Raw genomic sequence first — 21232 nt, 5'->3', positions numbered from 1 at the left:
TCATCCATCTGAGCACCACAAGATTAGTTGGATTAGCTTTAATGTCCACTCCCTCTAGCTGGTGGTAGGACATGATTATAGAAGTTAGCGTGTACGCAAGAAATCTGAAATTCAGCCAGGATGTTGCGGTAGCACCTTGAATTCATGAACAGGGGAAAAAAAAAAAAAAAAGGCATGACTTTGATCTATGTATTTGTAAGTCAATGTGAAACCTAAAGTTTTCATTTAAAAAAAAATAAAAAAAAATCTGTGACATAATACTTTGGGGATGCGTAAGAATATAGCTGAGCAGCTGAATCAATTTCAATCAGATTCCTGAAAGCTAGAGAATAATTGAAAGAGCACGACAGTACCACTAGTTCAAAAAGCATGATAATAACACTGGTTCAAAGAATCTATTAAGTGTGTGCCCATGATGAGACAGTTGGTGTTCTTCTCTTTGCCAAAAAGACTGACAACACATACTGTGATTTTACAGAAACATTACATTAAAATATTCCTGTGCCCCAAACAACCAACCTGCTTTAACTTTCACATTGAGCTGTAATAAGAACTGTAATTTCTTCTAGGGTTATAATTCTTCAGCCTTTTACCTTACAATTTGCTAAAATATACCACCATTAAGTTGAAAGACTTGAATATTCAACTATTGTACCATGAAATCTTTTATAACCTAGGCTCACTTCTTTTTTTAAGAAACTTAAAAAAACCAAAAAAGAAATAATAATAAAAAAAATTGGTCTTAAGACATACAACAGAAAACATTAGGTTCATTTGGTATGAGGATCAGATTGCAAAATGGTTGTTAAACATCTGTTTCAGACACTGAAAACTGTTATGACATCAATTGTATGCTCTCCTATAACCACTAAAAGCTTGTATTTTTATGCAACACTAGTGATTTCAAGAAAGCAAGACAAACTGGAAAAAGCTTGCATTCCATGTAATGTTTGCCAGCAGAATATTTACCAAAGTAGGTCGAAAAATATTGTTTTCTAGTAATGAGTCTTCCCACCATAAAGCAGAGCAGCAGACACAGTTCCTTTGTGTCCCATGCTCCTGCACAGATGGAGGCTGTGTGTAAGCCGAGCTCACTCATAAAAATAGCTAATAGTTTCGTTCCCAAAGCTACAAATTCACTAGAATTGGCAAACCATGGATAATTTTACCACAGTGTGATCTAGGTCCACTCTGAGCAGAAGTAGCAATGTTAGGAACAGTCGGTACCTGATCTGTCACTATCATTGCTGCTGCTGCAACAGCAGTACCAAACAGGAGATTTGAAGGAAGCTGAAAACAGACACAGATTGTGCTCTTCTCTTCCCAGCACCAAGTTACTACATGCCATGTGGTATTACAGTACCTGCTACAAATATAGGCCTGCTCAATTAGTTTCTTTAAAAGGGTCTCACCTTCTGGTGAAATTTGCCTTTTAAGATGCAATTCATGCAAAGTTTTGTTTAATAATGCATACAGATGTTATTAAATTTTGCAAAGTACTCAATATATGTCCTAAAAGGTATAAATTATGCAGACTGTGTTTCATGTCCCTCATTTTCAGGTCTGAAAACTGCAGATAGGATGTTCCAAATATTAAGGATGTTGTTCATAAATGCAGTAAATTGGTTTGCATTTAGCCTTCAGTAATGGCAGCAGTGGGCACAAAATTTCATTCCAAGTTATAATTTAGCTGACCCACTGCACTACAGCAATTGCATAATCTTGTAAATTCGGCAAGGTCTAACAGAATCTAAAGCAACAGGACTCAAAAACCACATTAATCTGTATGGCCTTTGCAACAAAGTCAGGACTTAACCTTGCTTACAGCAGGAACTCTACACACAGCTGACAGTATTACTAACACATGCAGCTGAACCAGCACTGAAAACCATTTAACTACTGGTATAGGAAAGCCAAATTTGTGTTCAGGCACCTTAACCAAAGTTTAATACAAATGTATTTGCTTATCTTTTCCAATTATTGGACTTCTTCTCCCTTGCAAGCTCTCCCAGCACTGTGCCACCAATAATCAGTGGAAAGTCAAAACTGGTCTTACCAATTCCCAGTCTCGTCACTACTCTCCTCCCCAGTCCCCAGTTATTTTAATGATTGTTCAGTTATTACTACTCCTCCGCATAGCAGCTTGCTGTGAACGCAACCAAACAGTAGTACCTGCGTTCTGCACGCTCCTTCTTTTTTAAGACAACATCCAGATCTTGTAACTGTTCTTCTAATTTCTCACAGAGTAATTTCTAAGGGAATGAAACACAATATTAGTTTCTTTCATAACCAACTATTTTCATGTTGAGCTAATGTTCAGACACTTCATTCACTATTTCTATATTTATCTAGAAGAAGGGCGACTGCATTGCTACACTGGAGGCTCCTCTTCAATGAACAAGGCTTTACAATAAAGACTGTCTTCCTAAAACACATGTGCTTCACCATGAACTGCTGAAGAGATGCATCCTCCCAGTAACTGGCATTTACTGTAGGAAGCAATATGCCTAAAGCAAGCCTAAATTGTTTAGAATAAACATACTTCTAAATTAGTACCACATTTTTGATGGTATTTACAACCTTGCCTCGGAGAAGCCTGAGGATTTCATAGACATACATAATACACACACACAAAGCTGAGTGTGTACACACAGTGATACGTGTTTGTCCCTTATCTTAATCTTTGGAAAACACGTGATTCTGTGGACACCACAGTAAAAAGTAGAAATACACTTTAGGATTATTTGCTTACCAAATGTTCCGTATCTTAGAACACCACTTAATACTCAAGGAGCCATATGTAAAAATGACTTTTTATGGACAAATTGTGCCTTATTCCCTGTTAATGCCCTCATCGTACTATTTCCAAGGACAGACTTCACACTTTTACAAACCTGTCATTTTTCATATTGAAAATTACTAAACACCAACAGAGCAAGCAGATGCTGTAACTACAAGCTGCAATTCCAAATCCTGTAAAGAAAACATTCTTACATATTCAAGATCATCACTACTTAAAAATAGTCCTCAGAAGACAACTAAAAACCAATGGCTAAGTTTTTGCAGAGCAACAGCCCTTCTGGCAAAGGATTTTCCTAAAAGCAAGGAAGGGGTTTGGGATCAGGCAGATTATTCTGAAAATGTGCATAAGTGATTCCCCATTAATATAACAACAAGAACAGCATCACACACTCTCTGGCTTATCCTCCCAAGTACCACCCCTGCAAGTCTTGCTATTTTAGATGCACATTAAATTAAACTGGACACATGCACTGATTTCTTTTTTTTTTTTGGCAGAAGCAGCTTCTAATCTTCAAAAGAGTGTTCAAACTTGTCTATTACTTGATAAGGACAACTCTGGCTTTCCCAGCAGAGACAAACTATACCACGAGACTCATTAGAAGTAGCATCTTTCTCTAACTAGCTTCTGAGCGAATGTCTCTGAAGAAGGAACAGCACTTCAGAAACAGCTGATTGCTTTGGCCACCAATCTACCCCTTGCTGCCTACTGCTTCCCCCTCCAGGATGATAACATGATGTTTCTTTTGAGAAAAATTAAGAGATTGTATTTTTAATACTATGTTAATCTTGAGGTAATTTAACCAAAGATGGGAGAAGACCAGTGTGGTTGGAGACTCCTATCTACATGTCAGCAACACACAGTCATTCATCACTAGCAGAAAAAAGAAAGGGAGAGGAAAACCACTTCGCAAAACTCTGTTTTACTAATGGACAAGAAGGAGGATCAGCATCCCTACCATTCATCACAGCCTATTTTTTTAACAGAAAAAAGATGAAAGAAAGAACTTGTTAAACTCCCAGCAAATCTCCACAACCACAAGCAAAGCTAAAAAGGAGAACAGTGAAGTCAAATAGGAACCATACATGCTGGCAGGGTGGGCAGAACCACTCTCCGTCAGGGATTATCATCAAAGGAGGGCGAAGGCAGGCTGTGTGGTATCCACTGTCACAAGAGTCACACAACAAAATCTGTGGAAACAAAATGAATCATGAGTATCTTTTGGCATTCACAACATGTAACAAGCTCCAGAACTATTCCCCCAGCCAACACAGAAGCGCTTTATAAATACTTTGGACTGTGCCAAAAGCAAAAAAAAATCCTGCATCATTTATCACTAGATGTTTCCAGGGCCAGGGATGGTTTTTATGGGGAAGTTTATGTATCACAGTTTTCCATTTTAACACCATATTTCCTCTTATTATATGTTCTCAGGCACTTAGTACTACTGGACTACACAGATTGTGTGCCCATAGTGTAGAATCTGGTAATGCTTTCCAGATCCTGGACTAAGTGAAAAACTCCATCTGGACAAGACGTGCTGTGAGCTGTTTTCCCTGTGCACTCGCGTCCACATGAGGAAACCTGGCCATTTCCTCAGTCAGGATGATTTTATGTCCCAGTCAGCAGAGACAAAGCCTCACAGACTTTTAGGGGCATACAGAACTAGGCAACTATTAGAGTTCACTTAGCTGGGTAAAACTTGAGATATCCCTTTCCATCACAGCTGAGGAACAAAGCAGGAACAAAGCTGTGTGAGTATATACTGCAGTATTTATCTCTAACATCCCAAAGGCCGAACTTTGTCTCAACTATGCTAGGATATCTGTCACACACCTGGGAGTATGCTTATTTTGTGGATTCATAGCAGGACTGCGCATTATGATTTCCCAGATAAACAGAGGAATTCATTATGATATCCACCACTGATGAATGAGAACCATAAACATTAGAAATAGTGAAAGCTCACTGTGCTATTTCTGTATGGGATTTTGCTGTCCCCAGTCCTCAGGGTGATGTACAGCTATATCCAATGAGGATGACTATGTAGGTGTGACCATATCACAAGACACTGTAAAGCATACATTAAACTGCTGGGGTGTTTTTTTAATGTTCTCTCCTCTGTATTCATTGAGATTGCAGGCACAACCTCAAAGCCTCACCCAGATTAATTCTCAGTGGACTAAATTGTGTTATACCTCATAAAAGAAGACATTTCAGAGGTGGTAAACACAAGAAATAACTTCCTTCCCTCCTTATTAAAGGTAAACTCATCTACTGTCATGAGTTTACCACCTAAAACCCAGAGAATATTCTCCTATGTACAGCCACTCCAAAGGATGATATGCCTTCAGATACCACCAAAGCCAATCCACCAAATACGACACAACAGCCAACAGAAGCTTTCCCCAAAAGCCTACCAGCTCAGGGTGATTGGGAAGGCCACACTTCTTGCACGGCTCATCATCATCAGCAGGTGCAGCTTCTTCTTCCTCCTCTTCTTCCTCTTCCTCCTCATCATCCGAGTTTTTTTCACTCTCCGAGTCCTCACTTTCTTCATTACTTGAGTATTTCCACCTGCCACGTGTTCGCGTACCCGTCCACCGAACCTTACTTCTCTATGAGACATACCATTTCAAAGAGAAAACACAAAGGAAGCTCACAGAGTTTCTTCCTAGATCTTAAAAAATGTTTGTCTCTACAGTGAAGTGATTCATTTCAATCAGAAGAGCTGCAGTAAATTTACAACAGAGCATTTCAATGAACAGACTATCTTTCAAAGAGGCTTAAAACGTAACAGCATAATAAAGGAAGAAAAATTCATACCGACCTGCAGAAAGAAATTTTCAAGAAAGCTTTAAAAGTAGGAAGACAAATTTGTCACTCAGCCCCTTTTTTCTATTTTGACAAGGTAAAGTTGCTTGTGAACATGGTAATCTACATTTAAACCGTCTCACTTTTTGATGACTGCTTTCCTCAATCCAAAGAGAATCTTCTCCACCTGCCCCATACAGTTTACATCTCTTATTTCACTTTAGGAAACACGTTTGCACTCTAACAAGTATATTAACTTAAGTATTTCTGGTGCCTTCCTCTAAGATGGGCATACTTTTCTGAAATAAAATCACTGCATCTTTTAAGTGCATAACTTATATCTAGGTATTCTTTCACATTTATACTTTTCCATTATTTTTCTTAAGTGAAAACTGATTCAGTCGATGCTTATTTTTTGCTAATCAAAGGGGCATCTACCCCTTTCTACCATATTTACCATCATATTTTCAATGAAAAACAGATTTCAATTAAAATTCAGAATGTTATTTTGAGTTAGTGAAAACTACTGTCTGCAATTCAGTTATTTTATATTTAAAACAACATACCAAACAGAAGAAAGTTTTCTTCCCATTAACTGACTTGTTATTAACCAACTTGAGTTCTCTCACAACTATTTCCACCCCCCCGCCCCCCGACACTGAAAAAGGAAAATAACTTATCTAGCTTTTTCAACTCAAAATACTTTTTAAATTTTGACTAAACTACTCATTGACCTGAACGAGCTGAAGAAACTAAAACATACAAAACATTCTATTTCTCCTGCAGTATGGACTCATACCAAAGCAGTATTTGTCATATTAGTAAGATTTTGTTTCAGGTTCTTAACATTAATTTCTACCTCTTTACAGACCTTACTGTTCACTAAACTTTAGTAGCAAATGTACTTTAAATCCGTGATAGTATTAGTTTAGACTTCAGGATTCATCGTACGTCATCATCATGTCAAACCTGTTTTTTGAAGACCCTTCTTTTAAAAGAAAACAAATATAAAATAGCCTATTAAAGATTTGGGTATTTTTCATCTTGATGAAATGACAGAAGCTTACTAGTTTCAAAAGTCTTCCTCTACCATATTTATTTTTAAATCTCTCTAGAAAAGTAAGCATCTCTAGATCTCCTTATCTCTCACAAAAAGAGATCAGGTTAAAATGACTATAGCAACAGTACTTCAAAATTAAAACTACTTGTAGGACTTACAATCACTATTACTTGCATTTATTTTCTTTTTTAATGAAAACCTTTAAATGAAGATTTTTCATTTCTTTATGTATATGACAGAATTTTTCAGTATAGATGTTACCATTCACTGAAAAATCAACTGTTCATTTTATGAATGTTATTCAACATAGCACTATGTGAAAGAAACTTGCTAAATAAGTGAATGTCTTGGTAAAACTACAAAATCGGTAAGAAAATGTGTAGCTGTGGAAAATTAATGGGATTTCAAGTTGATATAAAAAGAGTGCACTTAAAAATACAGACTCTTTACTCCTTGTTTCTCTTTTGTACTCCATATCCAGAAAAATGGAAGATAAATTAATAAAAGGCTTTTATAATGACATAGATTTAGAAGCACACTACACATATGTATAACTTCGTTACATTTACCTGACGTACTTTTAAGATTTATGCTGCATAAGTTTTTCATGAAAAAAGATACGTCCACCCAAAGTAAAATGTATATCCCACGTATGAGAAAAAACTAAATTATATCATGAACTCACCACAACAATAACTAGAAACAGAAGTCATAATATTTTTATTCTTCACCATTTGTTGGTTCCTTTTTGGCTTACGATCATCCTGACCAACCAGACACCAACAAGTATCCATCTAGTAAATCCACAGGAGCTAGAAGTCTCCATTCAGCCAGACTGACTCAGGTCTGATCATTTCAGTTTTTAGAAGAATTCACTCCGGTTGACTTGGTCTACTTAGTTTAGGTTAAGTGACAGATTTTATAAACTGGTAAGTCAACAGACATTAGCACTCTCTTAGGGGGCATTTTTAAATTGGTTGAGTCCACTAACTGGATTGCAAAGCTAGTTTCTTGCAAAAGCTGACCAAAGGAACATAATCCTCAATATTCCTACATAAGTGCATATTCTCCTTATAGATAAGACTGTGGGCATTCTTTATTCCCGGGTAATAAAACTGTATTACCTTGTTAACCTTAGAATTTGACTCCTTCTCTTGTTTTTTTGCATCTTCTTTTCGTTCTGGTTTTTGTGCTGCTGCAGGCTTCTCCTCTTCCTCTTCAGGTCGTTTTTTGTCAGGTTTCTGATCCCGAGTCTCCACGACTTTTGGAGTAGGCTTGGATATTCTTGGAGATCGCCTTAATGTGCGGCCAATGCTGACCTCTTCTGGCGGTGTTTCTGTTTTTCTCTTCCGACTGGAGATCCTGATTGTTAATTTAATTCCTTCTTTCTGTCTTTCAGAAGTTATTTCTTTACTATCTGTTGCACAGCTTTCTTCTTCAGAAACTAGCTTATATTTAAATTTGCTTTTAGGTACTGGAGATTCCTTCTTACTCTCTGAGGAGTCCTCTAGATTAGAAGGATGGGCACCATCTAATCTATCTGGCTCTGTCTTGGCAGCTTCTGGCTCTTCCTCTTGTTTTTCAGGGCTGGATTTTTCTTCTACATTGCTCTCCTCAGGTAGAGCCGTTTTACTATCAGAGCCCTCCTTTTCCAAAGCAGGTTTCTCTAAAGTAACAGGAGAAGTAGATGCAGGGAGTATCTCAGCAGCTTTTGGTGAATCGGGTTTCTCCTCAGACTCACCTTTACTTCTCAAAGTCTCTTCATCAGACAGTGCAAGCTTGGACAGTTCTGCAGGAGCAGATGCATTTGTGGGCTTCTCTAAACATTCTTTGGGTGGCGGTAGTCTGTCCTTCTTCATTTTCATGGCTAGTTTCTCTTCAGATGTTTTGGCATAGTCTTCAGAGTTTGAAGACTCTTCCACTACCATTTCAGTAGTTGTGCTGTCAAGCGACTCTTTTTCCACAGGACTAGATTCCTCCTTTAAAGGCACTTTCTGATTAGAAACCTCAGAGACCACAGCCCCTATTTCTTTCACCACAGTTACGGCATTTTTCTCAACCTCACACGCTTTTATAATTTTACTAACAGAGTCTGATACCTTTTCCCCACTTTTTCCATTTCTCTCTTTTAACGAGCTACTGTCTTCCTTTGTGCTAGCAGAGTGTTCGGACTTATTATTTTGTATGACACTTGGGGTTATTTTTTCACAGCTAACCTCTCCATTTACTAGCACTTTCCCATCAGGACATAAAGCAGTAATTGTAGGGACTCTCTTAAAAGCTTCTTCTTCTGGTTTCCCTTCTTCCTTCAAGACATCCTTTGTTGGAGTAACACATTTACATAGGGGCCCCTTTATTGGACTGTCATAGTCATCCGTCAGCTTGATCTCTCGCTTTTTAAGCGGTATTTTTGCCTGCTGGTCATTTTTAAGTTTCTCACTTTCTTCCACAGATTTTTCCACAATTTCTTGGGGAGTTTTGGCATTAACACAAAATTCTAACCTCTCTGGCTCATTAACTGCTATTTTGTCTGTACAACTTTTTACTTCTTTTAAGTCTTTTGGTTCTATTTTGTTATCCTTCACCTCTACTTTAACAGGCTTGACATTTTCCTTAAAGGAGTCACTTTCTTCTTTGACAGTTTGCTTTTCTTCATTGTATTCTGAAGGTTTCTCTAATTTTACTATTACTGGCAATTTTATAATTTCTTTTTCTTCCGCTTTCTCAATTTTCAGCATATTTTCGTCATCTTTGACCACAGGAAGAGGAAGGCTTTCCAATTCCATTGACTGTTCCTCCACCTCCTCTTTTTCTTCTTTGATTTTTAATTGATTTTCTGTTGACAGAGAAAAACAACTATGAAACAACCAGGGGACCTAAAGGATTATAAAAACCATCCATCAAAACAAAGGCATACCTAAAAAACCCAACAACCCAAAGTCCCCCGCAAATTAATCTTCTCTCATCCCATTATTAGGAGTCTAGCTTATCTAATACTGTCATTAAATGAGTGGGTTGCCAATTTTTTTAGCTATAGAATCACAGTTCAGTTTAATTATATACCAAGATAAGCCTAAACTTCAGAAGCTAGCAGCAGAATTCTAGATTCATCCTTCCTTATACAGGCATCACAGCCCCTTCTTTAGTAGTACCACACCATTTTCAGAGAATACATAAAACCTAAGCAGAGTGCACAAAGCATCAACTTGAAGTCTCACTTGAGTTTGATTTATTTCACAAACCAGAACATGGTGTAAGATTCCATGGCCAAGTGAAAATTCCACATAGAAATCAGTCCCCTGTTTGTAGACATTTTTATTTCAAGAAATACTTAACTATTGTATTCCAATAGTTCAGAGAAAACGGAAGACATTCAACGTTATAGCTTATGGCAAAATTCATTTAGAGTCTCTGGACAATGACTACATCTCCTACATACTATCAAAACACAAATAACAGACAATATTCTACATTCACTCCATCTGCCATTTCAAAAACAAGCACAGGGAGTAGTAGCATATCACAGAAAAACCTGCAGGGCTTAAAGTGCAGTTCCAGCACTCAGAAGAAACCATGTATTTATTTTGTTACTATGTACTTAAGCCTATTATTTATCACTACCACAGCCTCTTAACATCTCTTTTTTTTTTTTATTTTACCATACTTTGAGTCAGCTAGGGATAGAACTAATTAGAAAAAGCAAATATAATAGCACTACATATACCATAACAGCATCTTCTACCATCTGGAAGATGTTATTGCAAGGGTGTTATAACTCCAAACAAAAAGATTATTTTTTTCTTTTACCTCACTCCTCTCCCTCCATGCTAGTGTGATTTTTTTTCCAAGATGAGAGCTTCCCAAAGTGGTTAGAAATATACAGGAGAAAGTACATGACAGCTAACTTAGTAACATTAAAGAAAATAAGCATTTTAGAAAAGAAGAGAGTGGTGAGGATGAATTCATACATTGTATAATATTTTCAAATACAAAACACTTATCCAAATAAGTCTGCAGTGAAAGATGCATCTCTAGGGCACCAGAACTGATAACTTTTTGAAGGCTCAAGGCTGGTTTTTTTCCCCTTCATAGAAGTGGTCCCCACTCTGAGCCCTTGTAACGTAAAAGCTGCCTCTTCAAAGACATTCGTCTATAACAGTGAGAATGAGATATTTTTTCTGTGTTCGAATTCTTCCGCCCTCCCCTTCACTTCTTTCTGTCTAAGCTTTGTTCAACCATTTCTTCCCTTCACCTACTGCCTTCTCCCAAACTTCAGCTAGGATCACCAGAATCCCAAAACTTCTCTATATGGAAAATAAACAGTTGTTCTATAGTTTAACTCCCCGAACTGCTTGTAAAGCATTTTGTACGTATGGAATGACTCAGTCGATGCACAACTTGTCTTAATGCTATTTGAGTCAATCAGGCTAGTAAAAAACATGTAAGCATTGGTTCAGTTTACCTTTTTTTTGTATGAACTAATTTAACGCTATTTGGGAAGTGGCCAAAGCAAACAGGCATCAGGTCTTCCAGTATGTTTCCACTGTACCTTAGAAGGGCTTTGAGTGTAGTCCATGGACTAACAGGAAGAATTACTTGAGCTTCTCAACTGAAAGGCTCTAAGTAGCGCTCTGTGAATATACTGACTACACTGAAATCACTGCACATGTAAATAATTTCATTATTCATTACATACATGGGACTAGTGCCAAGGGGTGATTTTGCATCAATACACAGTCTAATGCAAGTACTGACCCAGGTGAGTGTGCCATGGGATTTGGGGAATTACCTACAGTGGGGACATTCATTAAAATGTTTTCAAATGGCTTCTTCTGAATTCAATGTAAAGTAAAATCATATCTGATGCAGAGATCTCGATTAGATGATTTAAGCTGGCTTGACCGATTTTTAGTTAGACAAAGGCAAGATCAGTACTTGGAATTAATTCCACCGGGTTATGTTGTCACTTACATGCACAGTTAGATATTGGAAATGCCTTAGACTGGAAGACAATTCTGTTGGTGTTTGTCGCAATTTACTGCAATTTCTACAGTAGTCTTTTAATGCTTTCACAACTACTCAAATTTTAGCTAAATGTTTTATTTATTTCTTCTGTTCTACACTGTTTGTTGCAAAGAATGAGAATAAAATAGCAAGTCTTTCTCCGTGATACTCAGAACCAAGACAGGCCTTGGCTAATTCCATATATCCAATTAACTTAAACAGATTTGAAGAAACACATACTAACACACTGGAACCCTTAAATCTTGTTTGTGATTGTGAAAATATTTTCCTGTATTTTAACAAAGTGGTAATACCAGGTAGTAACTGGGGAAAAATTGCTTGGGATAACAAGCTTTTAGCTTTTCATAACTTGAGAAAAGATCAGATTCTTATAATGTAAAATACTTCAGGCTAACTGATACTTAGTAAAACCAATGCACAAACCAACAAGTCACGCAAGTTATGAAATATGTGCAATGACATGATAGTAAGGACGGAAGAAAGTTTCTTCATTAATAACAACAATACAGTGGAGGCAGCTAAGGACCACTTCACTTCTAAAACATTTTGGTATTTTAAATTGTTTTAATTTAAACTCATGTCTTCTTGAAAAATCACCTCAATTGTGAAACATTTGAGGAAGTAACCTATTTTTTTTTTGATTCAAACTCAAAAGAAAAAATAAACAAGACACCCAATACTGTATTGATTTCAATCATGGCATTGCACAAACAGATTTTTCTTTTTAAAATTTTAATGTTGCTAGAACAGGAAAAGTTTGGCAACAGTTCAATGCCCCACAACAACATACAATGATGAGTATTTACAATATTATACAATAGGTACAGCAAAAATAAAATTACTTAGAAAACAATTTATACACAGCTCTCTTATAAACTCTTGAGCCTAAATATGCACTAAAACTCCAAAAATATTTATTAACGTATTTAATATTTACTTGATTTACTTTGAACAGAAACATTTTGTTTGTTTGTTGTTTTTTTTTAAATTCCTAATCTAACACAGTAACTTTTCATGAACTTGAAAATTCTAACACTGCCACAGCACAACATTTAAAATTTGAGAAAAGAAGGCAGAAAACCTTGTGTAGATGCTTCTTCGCCCTTTTTGGCGTCTTCATCTTCTATGCTTGGGCTTTCACGTGATGAATTCTCCTGCTGAGAATTGTTGTTTTTCAAGAGGGCAGGATCAATTTGTGCTTTCAAGAGCTCAAGGGTCTCAGCAAGCTCATTGCGGTTTCTAGATGACAGAAGAAAAAATATACTGTCTGATAAGCTACTTACTCACCCCAAAGGGATTCATAAAAAAAAAAAAAAAAAAATCAACAAACACCATCTGCTTAAATGAATGCTGCCCTGAAAACCTTATATACAAGCATAGTGAAATGCCTGTCCCATCAAAGCGGCTGCAACTTTGCAGTCTGAAACCTTCCAATTTATCCACACAAAAATAAAATAACTTTTTGGAAGGACCCTATCTATCTCAAGTCAAGTCCCGGATCCAAGCTGCAACTATTATTCTTTTATTTATTATCCCCTTACCAATCCTCACTGTTTTTTCTTTGCAATTTCTTTTTTCTCTCAGCAGAGAGGAAGTTGTAGTTTTCTGGTCACATACCAAAGGAGCAACCATATCATTCAAGTGAAATTTTCAAAAGCAATTAAGTAATTTAGATACTTTTTGCAAGTACCCACCCTAAGCACATGCAGCAAACAATACAAAGTTGTCAAGAAAGCTCCAGCTACTCGAGTTACGATAGCAAGAAAATGTTCGTGCATCTCTATGCGTGCAAACCTCAGTGCACTGTAACTCCTTATTTAAACTGGGCATCTAGCTATAAAACCCAACCCCTTAATGTATAATGAATTTGAGCCATGGTTAAACAGTCGTTTTCATAACAGACTATAACAACAAGACTCTCACAGTTGTTTTTTCAAAGTCAACGTTCAGCAATTCATTTTTTGCAGGTTTACAGAACAAAAGGAAGCCTGGAACTGCAACAGCCCTGAGGTGTGGAATCTCATGGGTTCAAAACCATTTCACATTTTACAATGCATTACTGTGTTTTTCTGCTGTGAGTGTGGAGTATCAGAACTTTCCCAGCAGAACCCTGATTTCTTCTGCTTTTGGCATTGATCTCTGGAGTCTGTAATGCATGGAGAGAGATAAACACCGCTCAGATCTTGATTGGTTTGTTCAGATACATTTACTTTATTCGCCCACAACAGCTGTCTAAATTTCACTGGTAGTAATGCTTATCATTTTATGGCCCATTGACAGTGGTTTAAACGGTTTAGTATGACTCCCTTGGTTACTAAAGTTATGGATATGTAAGTAAGCTGCAGATATAAAGATTAAAATTTACAAACAGAAAACCAGCCCATCATCTGACTTTTTTTAGATCTATTTTTACATCTCTATGTACTTTTTAAGTCAGAGTTGATTCTGCTGAGTCCAGTTTAAAATCCAGTTGGAACTCATCAAATTAAAGAAGCTTACATGAAGATGAACTAAAAATGGATAACTAGTAGATATGAAACAAATTTCAAGCTAATACTTTTTCCAGTAAGAAAGATTCCATATACTTTGCATAGTAGGAAAATGAAAAAAAAAGTAACAAGAATCACAAAAAAAACGTAAATCTGAAGCTAAAATACCACTAAAATATTAACAGACCAATCTGCAGCAACTGAGACCCAGAGGCACTGAGTCACATACACATCAGTCTGCATCAGCATCACCCACCTCATCTTCAGTGATCTATGAGCTGAATTCTACTCCAGAAGATTTTTCATGCCTATTTGTTTTGTCAACAGTTTTGTAGTTCCATGAAGTTAAAATTGCAATGTAATTCCCCCAAGAACAAAACTGTCCACTTGTAATTTTCTTAATAGAGCAGAAGTTAAAGAAGCAAGAGTCCTCCTCCATTTCCTAAGGCATTTAGCTGGCCAGTGAGCAATATGGAGCCATCATCCTCAAGAGAGTCTTCTCTTGGTACCCTTTCCATATATCCATTGTAGCTCGATTAAGCAGAAAACAAATTGTGCATTGGCTATTACCAACAAATCAGTGAGTTATTTCTGTATTGTGTGGTTTTTCACTAAAACATACATGTGAAGGCAGAAAATCCCACTGTCATGAATCCTCATCTGTGAGAAGTGGAGATTTATTGAAATAAATTTCTGAGCCCCAGTCACAAATAGCTAAAAACCCCTACAAAATAAGAAAAAAAAAAAAGGGGGGGGGGACGGGACCCAGAATACCTAACAATGCATTTCCACGTGGATCCATCCTGGTCATCCTGTTCTTCTATGTACATCCTGACGTTATGCTCTTGATCCAGCTGATACCAATACATCAAGCCATCCTTGTCTCGACCAATGGGCTGAAGACGCATGGCATCAGCATCCTCCTCATTAATTATATTCTTAAACTTTAGATTGTCATCAAACTGACATTCACAGAGATACTGAAAAAGTGAGAAAGTAGAAAGACTATTAAAATATCAAAATATAAACAGAAATAAGAAAATCAGCTAATTTCCTTTCACTGTAATTTGGAACTTCTTTTTAGGCCTCTCTCTATTGGATCTGTGAGTTAGCTATAGCTATCAGGTTTCTTCCCAGACCATGTTGGTTTTAAATGAGACACGTTTTTGGGTTGTTTGGGGTTTTTTTCCGGCCAGCTTAGAAAGTTAATTTTTTTTTTTTTTTTTTTTTTTTTACATAGTAGAAATGATGTTGTTCTACAATAAAACACATACATAACTTGGAACCAACCCCGACAGTTTTTCAAGATTTGAAAAGATGAAATCCTATCTCTGCCTTTGGAATTCAGCAAGCTAATAAACATTTTTTAAAGTGTACTGCACAGGCAAATAGCTACTGATGAAACAGTAAGTACAAATCAATTTTCATACAAAGTGTGAAAAATATGAAAAGTGTTACATTCAGTTTGGGCCCATCCCACTACAATGAATATTACATCTGTAACAACATCACCTCTACATTTAGTATATCTACTCATGGTTCAGTCAAGCTAAATTTGCAATATGTTCAAGTGAGTGAGAAAGCCAAATCTCCAAGATATTTAAGCAAGTGAGGAAAAAGTAATTTAGAAACTTGTTTGATGTGTACCTTCAGAATCCCCAGTTTGCATTCAACACTCATTTCTAGGTAGCCTTTTTTTTCCATCTCCCAAGCCCAAGTGCTGTTGAATTCTTGGCATATCTGTCACAAACAAAATAGTAAGATTGCTAGGGTTAGTGGATAAAAGCAACTTTAAACTTTTATATTAATAGTACCTTACTTCAGTAACAGTTATACATGATCTCTTCAGGATTGCAGGTCAGAAAGCTTCACACAAAAATACAAAATAAAACTGGGGTAGGTTGGCAAGCTCTGGCAAATCTCCATAGAAGAGCAGATCACCGAGGCCCTGATCACCACCGACTTCTCTAAACCTCAAATTAGACTGCACAATTCTGAACGGGGAAGGTATTCTTGTCTTTGCTGTGTAAAATCCCCCATTTTGCTATTTCTGACTTGTCTATTCAGAACATAAATTCTCTCGAGTAGACGTGATTTCTTATTACATGCCCTTACAGCACTTAGCATGTAAGCTGCCAAGCTCCCTTGGGGCCCCCTAAGTCCTACAACTGTACTGCAGATAATAAATGCAACTGATACTCCCTCCACACTGTGGAATTACTATTCTTTAGAAAATATCTTGGGCTTCAAGCTGCTTGATAAATATTTTAAAATATTGTAAGTTTAGCCAGTTTCAATTTACTTAAAGCAAATAAATTCAATGACACCAATATGGGGGAAAAAAAATGAACACGAAAAGAAAGTGGCAGTAGAGGATAAATAGATTGAGTCAGCGGGAGCTCCAATAATAACAGTGGAGAAGGAATTCCCTCTCCTCCTAAGCAATTCAGACATGCTTAAGACAACTCTCATGAACACAGAAGAGCTGCTTATCAATTGAGGACACATGGTGGGATCTCCAATCGGTGAGGCTATTCTAATGGAAATACCCATTAGAAGGAGGCAAAAGCTAATCATAGCTGCATCTCCAGTCAGGATTACTTTGAAGTGCCAGTGTTGAATCACAACTGTCCAAATTAGCACACGAGGTACTGCTGCTCTTCAATCTGCAAGGAAGCAAAGCCCTGCTGAATGGACTCACTCAAAACAGCGTAGTCTCCCAATCACCAAATTATTACTAAGCTCAAGATACAGTCACTAAGCTACTTGGAAACGTGTAAGTCACATCTGAAAGCAGCTTTCGCTGGAAACAGCAGCAAAAATAACCCTAAATGTCACCCACCAGAAGTACTGATCAGCTGATTCATGTTGTAAAACTCCACATGGGCTACAACCAAGAAAGGGGCCGCTACCCCTCCTCTGTCCCCACAGCTGTGCTACCTACCCTCTGCTATCCCTAGTACTGACACCAGTTCTTAAGTGACCCAAGGGTAAGCCTGCAATTAGATTGGCTCAGCCACACCATAAATCACACTCTGACCTTAAACTACGACCTACAGAGAACAGCGAGGAGTGCTCTCTGGTCACAATGAATCCTGCTGAAGAGCAGTTTTTCCTGCTCTGAGGTTAAGGAACATTACACTGGTGCTTCTCTGATGCAAAGCCAAAGCTCACAGTGAAAGACAATCACTGCTCGCTCACAAAACAAGGTTACTCTGCTTTCTCTCTCATTTTCAACCATGTAACGTGAAGAATGCTGGGAAACTGTATATCAAAACCCTTGCTAAGGGCATGTGCCAGTCGCTGTTCATTACTTACTCATTAAGTATGAAAGCAATAATGAGAAGTTTCATGTGCTGCGGAAGCGTATGATTGTCAAAGCAAAAGCTCAGAGACATCAGAGCTGATGAAGCATCTGTTCAAACTGAAATGACTACATTTTGACAAAAAACAGATGATCGTGCTTTCTCCTGACAAGTACTGTCACAACCCTGAACTACAGATCTCATTGATTCAGGCTCCACTGAAATGTTAAGTCTCTGCCTTCATAGAGGGGAAGTTTCACACCAATCAAAAACCTGCTGCTTGTGGGAGCAGCTGGCTTCTGCATACTAAAGAGTGGTCAGCACCTTCCCACCCTGCAAAAGAGACACCAAAACACAGCGCTCTCAAGTATTTCCAAAGCAGCTATGATGGCATCCTACACTTACTATTACCACGCTCCAGATGTTCTCTTTAAACAATGAGAACAGGAAGGTGAAAGACACAGCAGAGGAGTCTGCTTGGGTGGGACTATAGGCACCTAAGTTCTAACAATCAGAAAAGTGTGTTTGGAACATGCCGATTTCGGGGTTGAAGGTTCCAGATGGACCAGTCCAGAGAAATCTTATCTGTATAAAAACAAAGGATGCTTGACAATAGTCAAGTAAAGCATTTTGCCAGAAGACAGTGCAATCTGAATTAACTCAGCTACATGTTTCTCAAAAAACAGCTAAGCTGGACAGTTCCTCTTAGTTTTTAAAAGATTTAGGACAAGCCATTTCTTTACCTCGGTCATACATGACCACATACATTCCTTGCGCAGAGGAGAAAAGTCAGATTCCTGGAGCCCTACAGCCATTTTCTTCCAAAATAGACTAGTGTGTATGCTGGTGAGCCAACTTGGGTGGTTCATCATCAGAAGAGGGAAGGGAAAGAACTCTCAACTGCCACGTTCACTTCCTATCCCAAAATATATTCATCTGTCAAAATACCAACCACAGCTCAGAAACAATTTTTTATGATGCTTTTTATAAGCATGGCAGTCAAATAAAGCACATCTTTATCTACCATAAACAGTTGGTATATAAACAAAACATATTAATATATACAAGCATAAATATTAAGAGCATGTAAGTTTGAATGTCCTCCACTTAAAGTTTCCTCCTAAATAAGAAAAGAAAATGGTCACATCTAGAACATATCAAACCCTGTTTTATCAAAGCAGCACATCAGTAGTTTCTAACAAAGGAAAAACAGGCCAACATTGCCTCTTACGAGTATGTCAATAGTATGTCGAACAATACTGCTGGCATCTAGGAAGAATGGTCTCAACAGTTCCACACCTTTTCAGTTTTTCCTGGCTTTAGTGGCATTTCCCAATACTCTGTTGTTTTTCTAAATTCATTATACCCCTTTGAAATGGGGACGATATTAGCATACCTCTCTAATTAGTTATATTCAAATTCCTTTGTTCTTCAAGGTTCCTTTGAACGACTGGCTAGAATAAGCTTCAAGTTAACTCTGGAGACTGCTAAATGAAGTAGAATTTATCACCACTTACTTGGTCTTAACAGGGGTGCATGGGAGGGTTTCCTTACCACGTTCCCATCCTTTCAATGCCTGCTGAAGGCAGATTTTCCAAACTACACCCTCATAAACTTGTTTTCTCCCTCTGCTTTCTGCTTACCACACAAGTGGTAAGTGGCTTCAGTGGGGTACATAAGTTCACTAGTCAGAGTTGGGTTTTCTCAGCTTGCTGCAATGGCTTTTTGGTATATTAAGAAATTTAACACAATTCAGTAACCACAGTACTTAGTAATATACAAAGTATACAACAGTTACATAAATTATTACATTGTTATTTTAAAACATCATCATAAATACTTTACAACTGTTCAAGAGGTTAGATTTAACCTAAGGCCTTTCAGCAGGTTATTTCCTGACATACTCTCAGTCCCCAAAACATCATCTTAAGACCACACAAACCTCAAGTCAAATCCCTGTATCTGTAAAGCTTATAGATAGCACTTAAGGGGGCAAACTGCAACTAGATTTGCCAAGTACTATTATTTGTATCATTGTTATTACCATAATGCTGTACTTCTAAGTAAGATGCAATCATGGCCACACAGACAATATCAAGACTACATTTTTGTGGATTAAAAGACACGTGGAACAAATCCAGAGGGGAAATGCTAACCTACTAATTTTGAATATACGTATATTTTCTGAAGCAGTGTAAATTCTTTAAGCTGAAAACTACTTGCATGTAAAGTGTGAACAATGGCAGAACTACAATTAAAATACCAATACAAAATTATGTAAAACAACGGGATGCTATATTTTTACTGATGCATAACTACATCTTCATCTTAGCTGTGCCATTCTGAGCACACAGATATAGATCACTGCAATACTTTCATTTATTATTAACACATGCTACAAGAACTCCACATGGTTAGTCCCTGTATGAATACCAACCAAATCACAATAATTAAATTATATCCAGACAACTGATACACAAATGAATCATTACTGTGTAAATCTCTGCTTAATTTAGCCCTTTCGGAGGCTATTAAATCTCCTCCTTTATTTAGGGTCTTAATGCTCAAAAAAGTATTTTACTACCAAGTATGAAGGTGCACACTCTTTTACAAGCAGAAGATATTGTCTGTTTTCAGAGGTTTGGGGTGGTTTTTTTGTTTTTTTTTGTTTGTTTGTTTGTTTTGGTTTGGTTTTTTTCTGTTTTTTTTACACAAGCCTAGGCAGACTGAAAGTTAAGCTGGGATCTTATGCAACTAAAGTCTGGGCACGCACATCGAAGCTGGCCACAACACAGCCCAAGGCTCACTATAATTCATACCAGGGATTGCTGACACAACAGCTCATCATAACCGTATTCCAGCATTGCAGAATAATACAACGTGCATATTGTACCTTGATTAAATATTTTTCCCATCTGTCTGCTGTGACAGACTTCCCAATCTTTCTCATCAGTTTCAAGTGAAGCTCCACCAATTCTTTTGGAACTGCAGTATTGAGAGAGAAAAAAAAAAAGAAGTTATGAAGACCGGTGCAAACGTACTTCAACGCTAAACTCTGATAACACTGAAACACTATGACAAATTGAGAAATTTTAACAAAACATAGTAACTTAAAGTCTGCTGAAGAGCAGCCCCGCAACTGAGAGATGGAGGAAGGTTAATTTAATCGCATAGGTCTTTTTGTTTAGTTTTACATTTACAATGATCATTGCCCTTCCTTAAAGTCAAGGAAACAGACCTCAGTGATAAATATATAAAAATTTTGGCAGCATCAAAACAACAACTGGACAGGAACTATGCCAGTCAAACACCTACAAAAATACTACTGCAAGCAGCAAGCACACCTGCAGCTGCCTCCAGAAACCCCAAAGCCATCCTGGAATATCGCTGAATCCAAACTATTTTTGGCTGAGTGCATGGTATGGGATAAATGTTCCAGAAACTTAGTCCTTACAGATGTAGCTTTGCTATAAGCTTACTCTCTTTTGTACTGGAGGGACAGAGAGGGACTCGAGATCTGGGCCTTGAGGGATGGAGGCAAGAACCGCTGCTGGGTACAGCTGCACCAGTGCCATCATAGAATCAAAGTTTTCCAACCCAATTTTACTTATCTCAGTGTACACTCCTCAGATACAACTTCAACATCTCATCTTAGCTCCTATCTGTGACTTATAAATCAATCTGGCACCACCAAGTGGCAAATTTGCAGAACATCAGTTTTATAAGCTAGAGAGTAGTA

General features: G+C 37.5%; 1 protein-coding gene across 2 annotated transcripts in view; it reads right to left on the bottom strand.

Annotated features, from left to right (window-relative positions):
* Positions 1-21232, bottom strand: part of RSF1 (remodeling and spacing factor 1) — a 65189-nt gene that overhangs the window by 21290 nt on the left and 22667 nt on the right. Inside the window, exons 2-9 of one of the 2 annotated variants that reach the window (XM_069808558.1) lie at positions 20387-20478; positions 15836-15928; positions 14963-15168; positions 12781-12938; positions 7799-9510; positions 5221-5418; positions 3886-3990; positions 2173-2252 (exon numbers count right to left, since the gene is read on the bottom strand). In XM_069808558.1, coding sequence (XP_069664659.1) covers positions 2173-2252; positions 3886-3990; positions 5221-5418; positions 7799-9510; positions 12781-12938; positions 14963-15168; positions 15836-15928; positions 20387-20478 — 2644 coding nt within the window. Of the gene's footprint in view, positions 1-2172; positions 2253-3885; positions 3991-5220; positions 5419-7798; positions 9511-12780; positions 12939-14962; positions 15169-15835; positions 15929-18236; positions 18410-20386; positions 20479-21232 lie in introns of those variants that run through there. The other variant, XM_069808557.1, reaches the window with a different exon arrangement.

The sequence above is a fragment of the Haliaeetus albicilla genome, chromosome 20, assembly GCF_947461875.1.
Source record: "Haliaeetus albicilla chromosome 20, bHalAlb1.1, whole genome shotgun sequence".
NCBI classification, from domain to species: domain Eukaryota; kingdom Metazoa; phylum Chordata; class Aves; order Accipitriformes; family Accipitridae; genus Haliaeetus; species Haliaeetus albicilla.
The sequence above is the reverse complement of the archived record's forward strand: the minus strand, read 5'-3'. Positions and strand labels throughout refer to the sequence as shown.